We start from the raw sequence: 13,460 nt of genomic DNA on the forward strand, positions 1-13,460 counted from the left end.
TCCTCCCCCACTCCTGGCCTTTGTCCTCCAAGCTGGGATCTGGCCCCAGCCTGGCTGCGTGGGCCTGCACAAGTCAGCTGTGCTTTTTTCAGGTATGGGGGAGGGCCGGGTACCATGAAGCCAGTGCAGGTTGTCACCCTTTGGTGGATGCTACTGCTGATGTCCAGGCTGGGGGCCGCCAGGAAGGGGTCCCCAGAAGAGGCCTCCTTCTACTATGGAATCTTCCCACGTGGTACGTCCACTCCTGTGTTGGTCTGCCCTCCATCCTTTTGTCTGTCTGCCCATCTTGGCTGACTCGCCAAGGAGTTTGGTTTTAGCTTCCTAACTAGTAGGACGGGAAACATACCTCTGTGTGGTTGTAAAATAAAAGAAGTTCCTAACAGACTTTTTTAAAGTTATTAAAAATTATACGGATAAAAAATGCTAATTAGAGCTAAAATTATGCAAAAAAAGCTTTTAATATATTGTATCTTCCCCCACCCTGGCTCACATGCTCCCACTCCTAGGAGGCAAGGCCCAAGTGACAAGAGTTGCGTGGTGTGGGGGTGGGGGTGGGGCAGCCCCAAGGCCCGAGAGGCACAGCCCAGGGGCTGGGGAGGCGGAGCCTGGGGCCCAGCGTGAGTCTCTACTGCAGGCTTCTCCTGGGGTGTGGGCAGCTCTGCCTACCAGACAAAGGGTGCCTGGGACCAGGACGGCAAAGGGCCCAGCATCTGGGACGCCTTCACGCACAGCGGGAAAGGGAAGGTGCACGGGGATGAGACAGCAGATGTGGCCTGTGACAGCTACTACAAGGTCCAGGTGAGTGGGGGCGTGCACACCTAGCTGAGAGGTAGGGAGTGATGTATTGGGGGATCCCAGGTGACAATGTCAACCCAGTGCTCCGTCAAACACCCCCTACCCCGCTGCAGACAAAGCGGGCAGGGCCCATGGTGGCTGGGGGTTGGGGGATGGGGGGTGCCAGAATGTGGGGGCGGGATGTAAGAGGAAAGGAAACAGGGCCTCACCTGAGCCAGGGCCTTCGTCCAAGGTATGGGCAGCAGAAGGGCTGATGCCATGGCCTCTGTAGGCCACAGTGGCCTCAACCCCTGGGCCCTGCGTGCGAATTGTTCCCCTGTGGAGAACACACTTTCCTCTCTGGATGGCTTCTTGGGGGATTCATCACCCGAGTTTATTAGGAACACGGTCAAAGTGCCTCCCCCGACATTTTATTTGACTCTTGGCATATCTCCTGCATGAAGTGGGGGCAGGTGGTATCACCTCTACTGTGTAGATGAGGAGACGGGTCCTTCCTCACTCACTAAGAGCTGCAGACAAGAGCGAGCCTTGGCCCTGGGGCATGATCGAGGCCCACCTCGACCCAGGGCCCCAGGTGACCTGGCCTTGCCTCCCCACCCTTGTCTGCACAGGAGGACATCGTTCTGCTGCGGGAGCTGCACGTCAGCCACTACCGGTTCTCCCTGTCCTGGCCACGGCTCCTGCCCACAGGCGTCCGAGGTGAGCTAGGGCAGCCCCTCCTGCACGCAAGTGCAGCCCCTCTGGGCCCCGTTGGCTTTGCAGGGACACCACAGAGTCCTGGGGAGGGAGACCAGCCCATGAACATGGTTGCTGATGGCAGCAGCTCCCACAGGTTCTGCAGGTAACTGGGCTCCCGGGTATCTGTCCCACTCTCTGAGACTCAGAACACTGGTGGGCTGAGGGTGCCGTGGGGCCTGCAAAAAGCCACAGGGCAGGAACGCTGCACTCCAGAAGGCCAAGGCCAAGGCCCTTCCTCGTAGAGTCCTCTTTTATTTCACCTACAGCTGAGCGGGTGAACAAGAAGGGAATCAAGTTCTACAGTGACATTATCGATGCCCTTCTGAAGAGCAACATCACCCCCATCGTGACCTTGCACCACTGGGATCTGCCACAGGTGAGGGCGGGGGCAGGTTCAGAGGCCCAAGGGCAGCTCAGCTAGGCAGGAAGGAGCTGATTCGAGGACCTGGGGTTGCCAAGGCGGAGGCGAGACGAGGGTCTGGACTCTGCTCAGGACCGTGAGATGCGAGTGAGTGAAGAAGAATCTCTGACTCACAGTCTTGGTCCATTTGTGCTGCTGCAGCAGAAACCACAGACTAGGTAATTTATGAAGAACAGACATCGATACTATTTCTCACAGTTCTCGAGTCTGGGAAGTCCAAGATCAAGGCACTGGCAGGTCCGGTGCCTGGAGAGCGCCCATTCTCTGCTTCTGAGGTGGTGTCTTAAATGCTAAGTCCTCACGTGGCAGAAGGCAGAAGGACAAAAAGGGGGAAAACTCCATCAAGCTCCTTTATAAACCCCATTCATGAGGACAGAGCCCTCATGACTCAGTTACCTGCCAAAGGGGCCACGTCTCCCAAGACTGTTGCGTTGAGGATTAAGTTTCAACATGAATTTGAGGGGACAAAAACATTCAAACCACAGCACTCACCCATGGCAGGGAAGTCACGCTGGTTTAGCTGATGTTTCTAATACATGAAAAGTGTGAATCCTCATGCAGAAGATGGACACGTGGCTTCAGGGAGGTGCTGGGGAGAAGGTGGGGGTCCCATCAGCACTTGGGAGGGTTTGGGTGGGTGGTGGGAGAGGGTGTTCTGGCTGGAGGGAGCATGGCCAGGGGGTAGTGGGGGCTGGGCAGGTGGCTCAGTTGGCATCTGGGGAGCAGGCAGGGTGGGAAGGCGAGGGGTTGCAGGCGTGGCTTGGGGCCGAGAAGGCTCCGGTGCTGAGCTAAGATGACTGCGGAACTGGGCTTTCCTCTGTGGGCAGGGGAGCCACCCGACGCCTCTAGCTGGGGGGCAGGGCAGGCTTCAGGGAGATGAATCGGAAACCTCCTTCTGGCTTCTTCCTTGGATAATTGCTTTCACTAGCCTGCCCCTTTAGCATCCCTTCAAACCCGTCAGGGGAGAGCGCGGCAGGTAATCTCGACAGTGTGACAAATCCTGGGAAAATCCTGCCCTTGTGAGCAGATCCTTGGCTGGGGAGAGCCCACCGCTGAAAACGGCAGACCCTGCCCCACGACAAGGCTGCCAGGAGGTTTGGACATCTGCACAGCTCGCAGAAGTCTCGTTAGAGCTTCAGCCCAGTGCCAGATCTCATTTCTTCAGCACCTATATTCAAGGTGCTTTTCCCATTATCGGACTCCTTTCCCCTGGCAAATTTTCTTAAATATTCAACCTGTCACGTTCCTTCTAAGCACCGGAGTCTCACACTCCCTCTGCTGCCTCCCTCGTTTGTACGAGGAATGTCACACAGCTGATCGCCACATTTACATTGCTTCATGGTTCATCGCTGCCACTGTCTTCCCTGGGGCACCTGCTTCTCGGTTCACAGCTGCTCCAGGTCAAATACGGCGGGTGGCAGAACGTGAGCATGGCCCGCTACTTCAGCGATTACGCCGACCTGTGCTTCGAGGCCTTTGGGGACCGGGTGAAGCACTGGATTACTTTCAGTGATCCTCGGGTAAGCAGGGCCCCTCTCTGGGTGAGAAAGCCCACTTCGCACACCAAAGAGCTCCCTGCTACTTCTTACGGGACCTGTGGTCCCCACTTGCTGTCCCTGTAGGCAATGGCAGAAAAAGGCTACGAGACCGGCCACCATGCGCCGGGCCTGAAGCTGCGTGGCACTGGCCTGTACAAGGCGGCACACCACATCATTAAGGTGAGCGGGGTCCGGCTGGTGGAGGATTGAGCTCCAGCGTCAGCTCAGCCTGCGCCAGGGGTGGGAGCCTGAGCTCCGTCCTCTGCCGCTCCACCTCCAAATCAACACACCCCATAGCACCTTCCGTTCTGTGGGGATTTATGGAGGGTGTGTCCTGTCATCCGCACTGTGCTGGGCACTGGCTGAGATGTTATCGTGGCTGCCAAGAACTTACAGTCTAGCCAAGGGGACGGAGCACATACAAGTGGAAAATTGTCACCTACAGATCCAAGCTGTCTTGTGACGAATGGTGACAGGAGGAAGGGGGCATGTGACAGTGGGGGCTAAAATCTTCAATGAATGAGGGGAAGAAAATGGGGTTGATCAGGGACAGCAGTAAGAGGGGTTAGGAGTGGTCATCTGACAGCGTGGACTTCAAAGGGCCTGGGGGTTTTGAAGGAGGAAGGAAAAACCATTTAGCAGCAGCAATGAAGAGCAAGGCAGGCTCCACTCCACTCCCGGGGCTGAGGCGTGCGGAATGTGCGGGAAAGAATGGCCTCTGCCGGGAGGAGTGCAGTGCATGGTCTTTAGGGCATCGGTCAGGACAAGAGAGTCAAGGAGACACCCAGAGAAGATGCCGACAGCCAGAGACCATGAGGACAAACTACAGGAAAGGCTTGAGGCGGCGGGGCGGGGACTGGGTCACATTACAGGACATGTGTGAGGACACAGATGACGGTGGCAGGGGAACAGGGATGCGAGGCCGGGATTGGCCCCCAAGGACACTTAGCAGAAGGTGGACAATCTCGTCAAGCTGGAAGGCAAGAAGCCACTGGGTCACATACCAGATCCTCAAACTCATGTCAGCAAGAGAGAACTTTCTTGTTCTTTCTATATTTAGCTGATGATTTCTTAAACTGTGTGTATTTAAAGGGCAGAACTCTGAAGATATCTTTAATAATGAACATGGAAGTCATTCTTCAGGCCTGCTTATCTATAAAAGGTAGTGAGCTAAAGAAATGTGATTCTGATATTGTTTTGACGTGTTCCACTTCATTGGACAATCCCACGATGCCGGTTTTTCTAGCTGGTCACTGCCGGCTGGCAAAAAGGGAGTGTAAAGAGAGAGCTGATAAACAAGGGTTCTCTGAGTCAACGACCGGACTCCCAAATTGTACAGCCTTGAGATATTCAGTTCTTCTAAATCAGTGCTTCTCAAACTTCAGCAAGCATCAGAATCATTTTATAAACGATCATTAACACACAGATTGTTGGGCCCCACTCACAGAGCTTCTGATTCAGTAGGTCTGGGAAAAGGCCCATGAATTTGCATTTCTATCAAGTTCCCAGTGGATGTTCTTGTTCTGGAGACCACACATTGAGAACCACTGTCCTAGATTATCCTCCCATCTCTCTTAGATGATGAATTAGCCTTTGAAATAGCCTCTTAGGCAGGCCAATGGGTCGCTGGTAGAATATGAAGGAAAGGAAGGTTGGCATAGTTCAGATTCCATTTCTCAAGACTTTCAGATTCTTAGTATTTTCCTAACGTACTGAGCACCTATGGGAAAGTACTGCTCAGGTGCTACAGAGGACAAACAGGAAACAAACAAGAAACTTCAGCAAAAAATCTTAGAAACAACAAATAACAACACAAAGTTGTTTATGCCAGACTTAGACCAAATTTCATCTACAGTTCAAAGAAAACAAGTGCCTCCAGAGGTCCAAGGACTATGGATTAGGATAATCAAGGCTGGATTTATGAAAATGCTAGGTCTTAAGCTGGATCTCTAGAGTTAGGAAGGAAAGGCCACCCCAGATTGAAAAGGAGAAAATTAACAATGAATTCCTGATCCTTTTTCAGGCCCACGCCCAAGCCTGGCATTCTTACAACAGCACATGGCGCAGCAAGCAACAAGGTGAGCTGTAACCCCACGTATGTGCTGAGAACAGACGAGTGCCCAGAGAAGCAAAGTCACACCACCTCCCCGCCACACATGCCTTTTCTTTCTTTCCTTATAAGGTCTGGTGGGGATTTCACTGAACTGCGATTGGGGGGAACCTGTGGACATCAGTAACCCCAAGGACGTAGAGGCTGCGGAGAGATACCTACAATTCTGCCTGGGCTGGTTTGCCAACCCCATTTATGCCGGTGACTACCCCCAAGTCATGAAGGACCACATTGGTGAGCCAAGTCGCATTTTCAAACTCCAAATACCACAGCAATGGTTGTTGGGCCCAAGTGAAATGAGCAAAAGTTCACTAGACTTGGGTGAGGCAAAGAATTGAGAACTGGTTATTTGAATTGGCAGGGAGGGACCCAAAAAAATCCCTAAACCTGACAATTGAGAACTTTCAAACCCAGGAAAAAAAATTGGCAGTTCTTTGGGCTGCTCTCTTGTGTCCTGCTGTCCTCTTCCTCCTCCTGCTCCACTCCGCTTCCACTGCAGACAAGAAGGAGAGGAGTCAGATACTATCACAGGCCAGGGTCAGTTTTAACGTCAGTTCTTTCTGTTGTTGGAGGAATACTTTCCAAGCTCTGGTTTCCAGAGTATCAGAGAAAGAATAAATATAGGTAAAGCTCACAGGGCTATATCAGTTTGGATGCTTTTAACTGTCACATAAAAAATTCCACCTAAAATGGCTTAGGGAATTTATCATCTCATCTGAGTCCAGAAGAGGACTGACCTAGGGCAAGTTAATCCAGCCCTCAGGGATGTCTTTGAGGACCAGGCTCATGCCATCTTTCCATTCTGGCACCGTTAGCCCATCAAGCACTCCCATAGCCACAAGGTGACTGCAGCATCTCCAGACATCACATCTTTACACATCAACACTCAAAAAAGACAGAAAAGGGGAATGGCTCTGTCATATCTGTTTGTTTTTGCCAATCGATTTTTCCCCATTTTATCCTGGTAAAATACACATAATGATAAAATTTACCATCTTAACCATTTTTAAGTGGTACTAAATACATTCATAATGTGCAACGACCACCCCTCTCCATCTCCAGCACTTTCATCTTGTAAAACTAGTAACTTTGTACCCGTCAAACAGTAACTCTCCCATTCTTCCCTTCCCCGGCTGCTGGCAGCCACCATTCTGCTTTCTGTCTCTATGATTCTGAATACTCTACGTACCTCATATAAGTGGAATCATAGAGTATTTTTCTTTGTGTGACTGGCTTATTTTACTTAGCAAAATGTCCCCAAGGTTCATCCCTTTTGGAACATGTCAGAATTTCCTTCCTTTTTAAGGCTAATATTCCATTGTATGTACATACCGTATTTTGCTTACCCATTCATCCATCCAGGGACACTTGGGTTGCTTCCGTGTTTTAGCTTTTATGAATAATGCTATGAACATGGGTATACAAATATCTTGAAGCTCACCTTTCAATTCTTTTGGGTACATAAGCAGAAGTGGAACTGCTGGATCATAAAGTAAATGCCATTTTTAATTTTTTGAGTAACCACCATACTGTTTTCAACAATGGCTGTACCATTTTACCTTCCCAGCAATAGTGCACAGCGTTCCAATTACTCCATATCCTCACCAACACCTATTTTTTTATATTAATAGTAGCTATCCTAATGGATGTGAGGTAGTATCTCCATGGTAGTTTTGATTTGCATTTCCCTGATGATTAATGATGCTGAGCATCTTTTCATGTGCTTATTGGCCATTCGTATATCTTCTTTGGAAATAATGTTAATTCAAGTTCTTCACCCATTTTTGAATAGAGTTGTTTTTGTTGTTGAGTTTTAGGATCTATATATTATGGATATTAATCTTTTATCAGATATATGACTTGCAAATATTTTATCCTATTTTCTGGGTTGCCTTTTTACTGTTGATAGTCTTTTGATGCACAAATTTTTAAAATTTTCATGAAGTCCAGGTATCTATTTTTTCTTTTGTTGCCTGTGCCTTTGGTGCCAGACCTAAGAAATAATTGCCAACTCCAATGTCCTGAAGCTTTTGCCCTGTGTTTTCTTCCAAGTTTCATAGTTTTAGGTTTTATATTTAGGCCTCTGATCCATTTTGCATTTTTTTATATGGTGTTGGTTAAGAGTCCAACTTCATTCTTTTGCATTGGATATCCAGTTCCTAGCATCATTTGCTGAAAAGACTGTCCTTTCCCCATTGAATGGTCCTGGTATCCTTGTCAAAAGCCATTTGACCATATATGTAAGGGTTTATTTCTGGGCTGTCCATCCTATTCTACTGGTCTTTATGCCAGTACCACAATGTTTTGATTATGGTAGCTTTGTGGTAAGTTTTAAAATCAGGAAGTGTGACTCCTCTAGCTTTGTTCTTCTTTTTCAATATTGTTTTGGCTTTTCAGGGTCCCTTGAGATTCCATATGAATTTTTGAATGAGTTTTTCCTATTTCTTACAGAAATAGTGGGGATTAATATCCATAATATATATATCCTAAAACTCAACAACAAAATCTCATCAGTGGGATTTTGACAGTGATTACATTCAATCTGTAAATCACTCTGGGTAGTATTAACATCTTAATGATATTAGGAACATGTGATATGTTTCCATTTATTTATGTTTTCTTTCATTTCTTTCAGCAATGTTTTATAGCTTTTACTGTACAACTCTTTTACCTCCTTAGTTAATACCTAAGTATTTTGTTCTTTTTGATGCTATTGTAAGTGAAATTATTTTCTTAATTTCCTTTTCAGATTGTTCATTGTTAGTGTAGAGAATGCAACTGATTTTTCTGTGTTTCCTCTGTATCCTATTCAATTGCTGAATTCATTTATTTGCTCTAACAGGATTTTTGTGGAATCTTTAGGGTTTTCTACATATAAGGTCATATAATCTGTGAACAGATATAATTTTATTTCTTCCTTTCCAATTTGGATGCCTTTTATTTCTTTTTCTTGCCTAATTACTCTGGTTAGAACACCCATTACTACATTGAATAGAAATGATAAAAGCGGGCATCCTTGCCTTGTTGCTCTTAGCTGATTTTAAGACAAGGAAAATCTTCCCAAGAAACAGCTTTTATCCCCAGCTGACTTCCTTCCCTTCATGCTTCAAGGGACAGAACTGTCACATACTCAGCTGATGCCCTAGGACCACCATGACTAGGGCCCAGATGCTGGGGAGGGGCCAGGACCCCTATAAGGAGGCGGTCCCTTGGAAGGTGGTGAGGAAGAGGGCAAGGAAGACAGGCATGGGACTACTGGGTAGGCCACCAGCAGTGTCTGGCCCTGGGAATCTAAACATATTATCTCTGATAAGAAAGAGGCAAGGATAACGTTGAAATAGGTTACAATTTCACACAAGGCTATTTTAGATGTTTGGCTAAGAGTAGTCAACATTTCAAAAATTTCCCTCTCTAAAGCACCATTTATCAGACTTATCTAGAATAGGAAGCATCAAGTTCTAATTCCAACTCTGCCACCAACTAAGAGTGACTGTGGGCAAGGTGCCTTACTTCTTTGGGTCTCAATCTTATCACCTGAAAACGAAGGCATTAAACAAAATCTTTAAGAATCTTTTGGCAGTAACCAGTTCTGTGACATGTCTGCGCACATACACGCAAAATCCTAAGAGTAATTTCCTCAAGATACACAAGATACACAAGGAAAAAGCCCTCGTGAAGGACAGTGCCCACTGCAGATACACGTTATTGTTCACGCAGTGCGTTCGCCCCCCTGGGATCCTCAGGGCCACTGCAGGTGCCTCAGCAGGATTGCACTGAAAAGCCACATTTGTCAGAGAGCAGTTCTCGGGCTTAAGGTCAATAATCGCAGTCCCTACCGACTCAAATTCTGTGATGATACAAGTGGCAAAGGGGCTGAACTTTTCCTTTGTACCAGGTGGAAAGAAGAATCCTCTAAGCAGTTTAAATTTACTTAGGTAGTGAAAGCATTCTGCCTGAAATTGTGTTGTCAACTTACTTCTAGGCCTCTTGGAAAACCTCTTTTCCTCACAATAAATAAATGAACAAAAGTACCTCTAGACCCATGCTGCCCAATAGAACTTTCCACAATAACGGAAATGTCCTATATCTGCATTGTCTAATACGATAGCCTCTAGCCATCTGTGTCTATTTAAATTAATTAAAATATTCTGAAACTTTTTTGCATAGATTATACAAGGATATGTTTCAAATTTTTTAAAGTACAAAGGGGAAAAGTTAACCCTCCCAGCCCTCCCCTGCTCCCATCCTCCCCAGAAGGAAGTATACTTTGCACGTGTGAGCAAAAACATTGCCGTTTGGTCAGTGTGTGTACTTATTAATATATGCAACACTCAATCTTTTTCTCATATAAACATGTATCTTGCCAATCTTTCCGTGTTAGTATATACAGTGCTGCTTCATTTGTTCTAATGGCTTCACAGTACTGTACTGATGAAATATTTCATCATTTATTTAACCAGTTCCTGCTGACAGACATGTAGGTTGTTTCCAATCTTTTGCTACTCAGTCTACAGTAAAGATAAAGATCCTTGTACACACATTCTTTTACATGCATGAATTAACTGTAGGATAAACAGATTTGGAATTGGTCAGTGAAAGGAAATACTCTTAAAATTTTGAAAGATAGGACAAAATTGCCCAACCCAGAGGTTGTGTCAGCTCATACTACCAACAACGGATGAACGTGTCCATGTCCCTTCCATACCATTAGTGTCCTTCCAGTTCCCTTCCCAGAGGCAGCTAAAATTACCAATTTTTGGTGTAAGGAATAATATGAGTCCAACTCTACTTTTTCCCAGATGGCTACCCAGTTGTGTATACACCACTTACCGAGTAATCTGTGAAAATATTACTTTTAAGCAATATAAACTTTAAAATTTTTTGGATAGTATTTACATTTCAAAATTCTAGTCTGAAAGGCTAAGGTTGTATTTTCCATGCAGATGAATCCTAAAGTCCAGCTTTTATGTCAACAGGTCAGTATCATCAGGACACATAACAAAGTGGTTGTGACAAAATGATACTGTGTTAAATTCTACTTTTCTCTCTCAACAGGAAGAAAGAGTACAGAGCAAGGCCTGGAAATGTCAAGGTTACCAGTGTTCTCACTCCAGGAGAAGAGCTACATTAAAGGCACATCTGATTTCTTGGGATTAGGTCATTTTACCACTCGATACATCACAGAAAGGAACTACCCCTCCCGCCAGGGGCCCAGCTACCAGAATGATCGTGACTTAATAGAACTGGTTGACCCAAACTGGCCAGATCTGGGGTCTAAAAGGCTATATTCTGTGCCGTGGGGATTTAGGAGGCTTCTCAACTTTGCTCAGGTGATTATCACATTAAACTATTTAAAGGACATTTAGACATGAATTCATGTTCTCACAGCGTAAGCTCAGGTACCTACATTTGAAAGTTAACAAAACAGAATAAACCTAGTTACTCGTATGTCAGAGGCTATCTAAATATAGGCCTTACAGACTAGTGCCTACTATGAATTACCATTTTTATGTATATAACTTTAGCTAAAAGTCTTATCCCAAACTTAATTTGCTACCCTTCTCACCTAAAATGGAAAATGTGGGAAAGAACAAGACCTGAAGTACATTTCCCCTTCAACAATGCTAATTTACTGAGATATTCTTTCATGTGAACTTGCCTCCTGCCTACATTTATCTCTACACAAACATATTATCTGACATCTACTATATAAATGCTAAAATACACTTGATTAGAATGTGGCAGGCTTAAATATGTGTTCCTACATGATCTTTTTTTTTTTTTTTTTTTTTGAGACAGAGTCTCACTGTGTTGCCTGGGCTAGAGTGGCGTCAGCCTAGCTCACAGCAACCTCAAACTCCTGGGCTCAAGCAATCCTTCTGCCTACCTCCCGAGTAGCTGGGACTACAGGCATGCGCCACCATGCCCGGCTAATTTTTTCTATATATTTTTAGTTGTCCGATTAATTTCTTTCTATTTTAGTAGAGACGAGGTCTTACTCTTGCTCAGGCTGGTCTCGAACTCCTGAGCTCAAACAATCCGCCCGCCTCGGCCTCCCAGAGTGCTAGGATAACAGGCGTGAGCCACCGCGCCCGGCCCTACATGAGCTTCTGACTCAGAAACCTACCTATAAGTCAGAATTTTTAAGATATTCTTTACTATGACTTACTTTCAGACTGAATATGGTGATCCTCCCATATATGTGACGGAAAATGGAGCATCTCAAAAATTACACTGTACTCAATTATGTGACGAATGGAGAATGCAATACCTTAAAGGATACATAAATGAAATGCTAAAAGGTGAGATACAAACCAAGACTGTCTTTACTTATTTTTGTATTTAACTAAAAACAAAATCTGATAACACACATGATCAACTAAAACTTGCTTCTAAATCTTATAAATGAAAACATTTTAATATTATTTTTCTAAATAAATGAAATGTATTAAAAATGGAATAATTGTCTTTGCAGCTATAAAAGACGGTGCCAATATAAAAGGGTATACTTCCTGGTCTCTGCTGGATAAGTTTGAATGGGAGAAAGGATACTCAGAAAGATACGGATTCTACTATGTCGAATTTAATGACAGAAATAAGCCTCGCTATCCAAAGGCTTCAGTTCAATATTACAAGAAGATTATCGCTGCCAATGGGTTTCCCAATCCAAGAGAGGTAGACCTAATTATCAATGTTATTTGTTTTGAATTTTAGAAGAGCTAGGCAGCAGGAACACACAAAGAGCTTGGCAAGCATCTTTCCTCCATGAAAGAAGACAGGAGTGTGCAGTATGGCCCCTTTGTCTCTTCTCCACTTCTCACCACCCCTTTGCTCATTTGCTTAGAATGGAGCAAGCATGCCTTAAACTTCAACCTAACACATAGAACATTAAGGGCATGACTAGAGGTTAGGCGGGAGTCCCATTTGCTTTAGATTATGATAGGGGAAAATCAATGGAGACTCTAGTTAAATGTTATTCTAAATGTTCCTTAATGCAAACAAATACTACCTGCTCTTCAATATATGTAAAAACAGTTAAGTAAATTGAATGTATAATGAGCACATCATTTTCATTTATCTTCCCATCAAACAACAAAGCCATGCAAACATACTGGCTCCAAATGAGATTAAAAATAATCAGACTTAATCCTTTAGAACATACCATTTTCAATAACCTATGAATTTTTCTGTAAGCCCCTCTATATGATGCTGTACCTATTGGAAGGGAATATAAATTATAATTTACAGTGTAATTTTAAAAAATAAATCTCGCTTGTTTACCAAAATTATTTTAAAGTGAGCGCGGTAGGACTATAAATGGAAGCAGTAACGGAAAGCTATGAGGAATTTGCTACTTTTACATTATTAGAAAAGCACTAGGTTGTATGCTCCTCAAGAATAAAGGCTCTGTTCTTTGACTCCTTCACTATAATCCACATAGATATGCAATAAGTATTAACTAATTTAAACTATTGGTAGATTTTTTTAAATATTTATTTTTACCACACATTTATTCTAAAAATGATTTGAAAACAGCAAAAAATTAATCCAATACAACATTACTTAACAAGTGGGTTTTTATTAGGTGGAAAGTTGGCACCTCAAAGCCTTGGAAACTTGCTCTATCAACAACCAGATGCTTGCCATAGGTGAGTATATTTTAATTCTTTTGACAATTAAACTACATAATTATACATATAATGACATTACCAAAATCTCAAACTGTGGATCTACCTGAAGTCAATCTTCCAAAACCACTTATAATTAAAAATAGGCCAGGCTCAGTAGCTCATACCTATAATCTCAGCACTTAGGGAGGCCAAGGCAGGAGGATCACTTCCTGGCCAGGAATTCGAGA

General features: G+C 44.8%; 1 protein-coding gene across 1 annotated transcript in view; it reads left to right on the top strand.

Annotated features, from left to right (window-relative positions):
• Nucleotides 1-114: 114 nt before the first annotated feature.
• The window catches only part of LCTL (lactase-like), a 20,325-nt gene continuing 6,979 nt past the window's right edge, over nt 115-13,460 (top strand). The window contains exons 1-12 of the mRNA XM_012644831.1: nt 115-232; nt 635-798; nt 1,407-1,494; nt 1,800-1,909; nt 3,346-3,474; nt 3,577-3,672; nt 5,516-5,570; nt 5,675-5,836; nt 10,658-10,932; nt 11,778-11,904; nt 12,078-12,277; nt 13,188-13,251. Of these exons, the coding sequence (XP_012500285.1) occupies nt 115-232; nt 635-798; nt 1,407-1,494; nt 1,800-1,909; nt 3,346-3,474; nt 3,577-3,672; nt 5,516-5,570; nt 5,675-5,836; nt 10,658-10,932; nt 11,778-11,904; nt 12,078-12,277; nt 13,188-13,251 (1,588 nt within the window). The remainder of the gene's footprint in view (nt 233-634; nt 799-1,406; nt 1,495-1,799; nt 1,910-3,345; nt 3,475-3,576; nt 3,673-5,515; nt 5,571-5,674; nt 5,837-10,657; nt 10,933-11,777; nt 11,905-12,077; nt 12,278-13,187; nt 13,252-13,460) is intronic.

Source organism: Propithecus coquereli, unplaced genomic scaffold (genome assembly GCF_000956105.1).
Source record: "Propithecus coquereli isolate 6110/MARCELLA unplaced genomic scaffold, Pcoq_1.0 Scaffold221, whole genome shotgun sequence".
In the NCBI taxonomy this organism is placed as follows: Eukaryota; Metazoa; Chordata; class Mammalia; order Primates; family Indriidae; genus Propithecus; species Propithecus coquereli.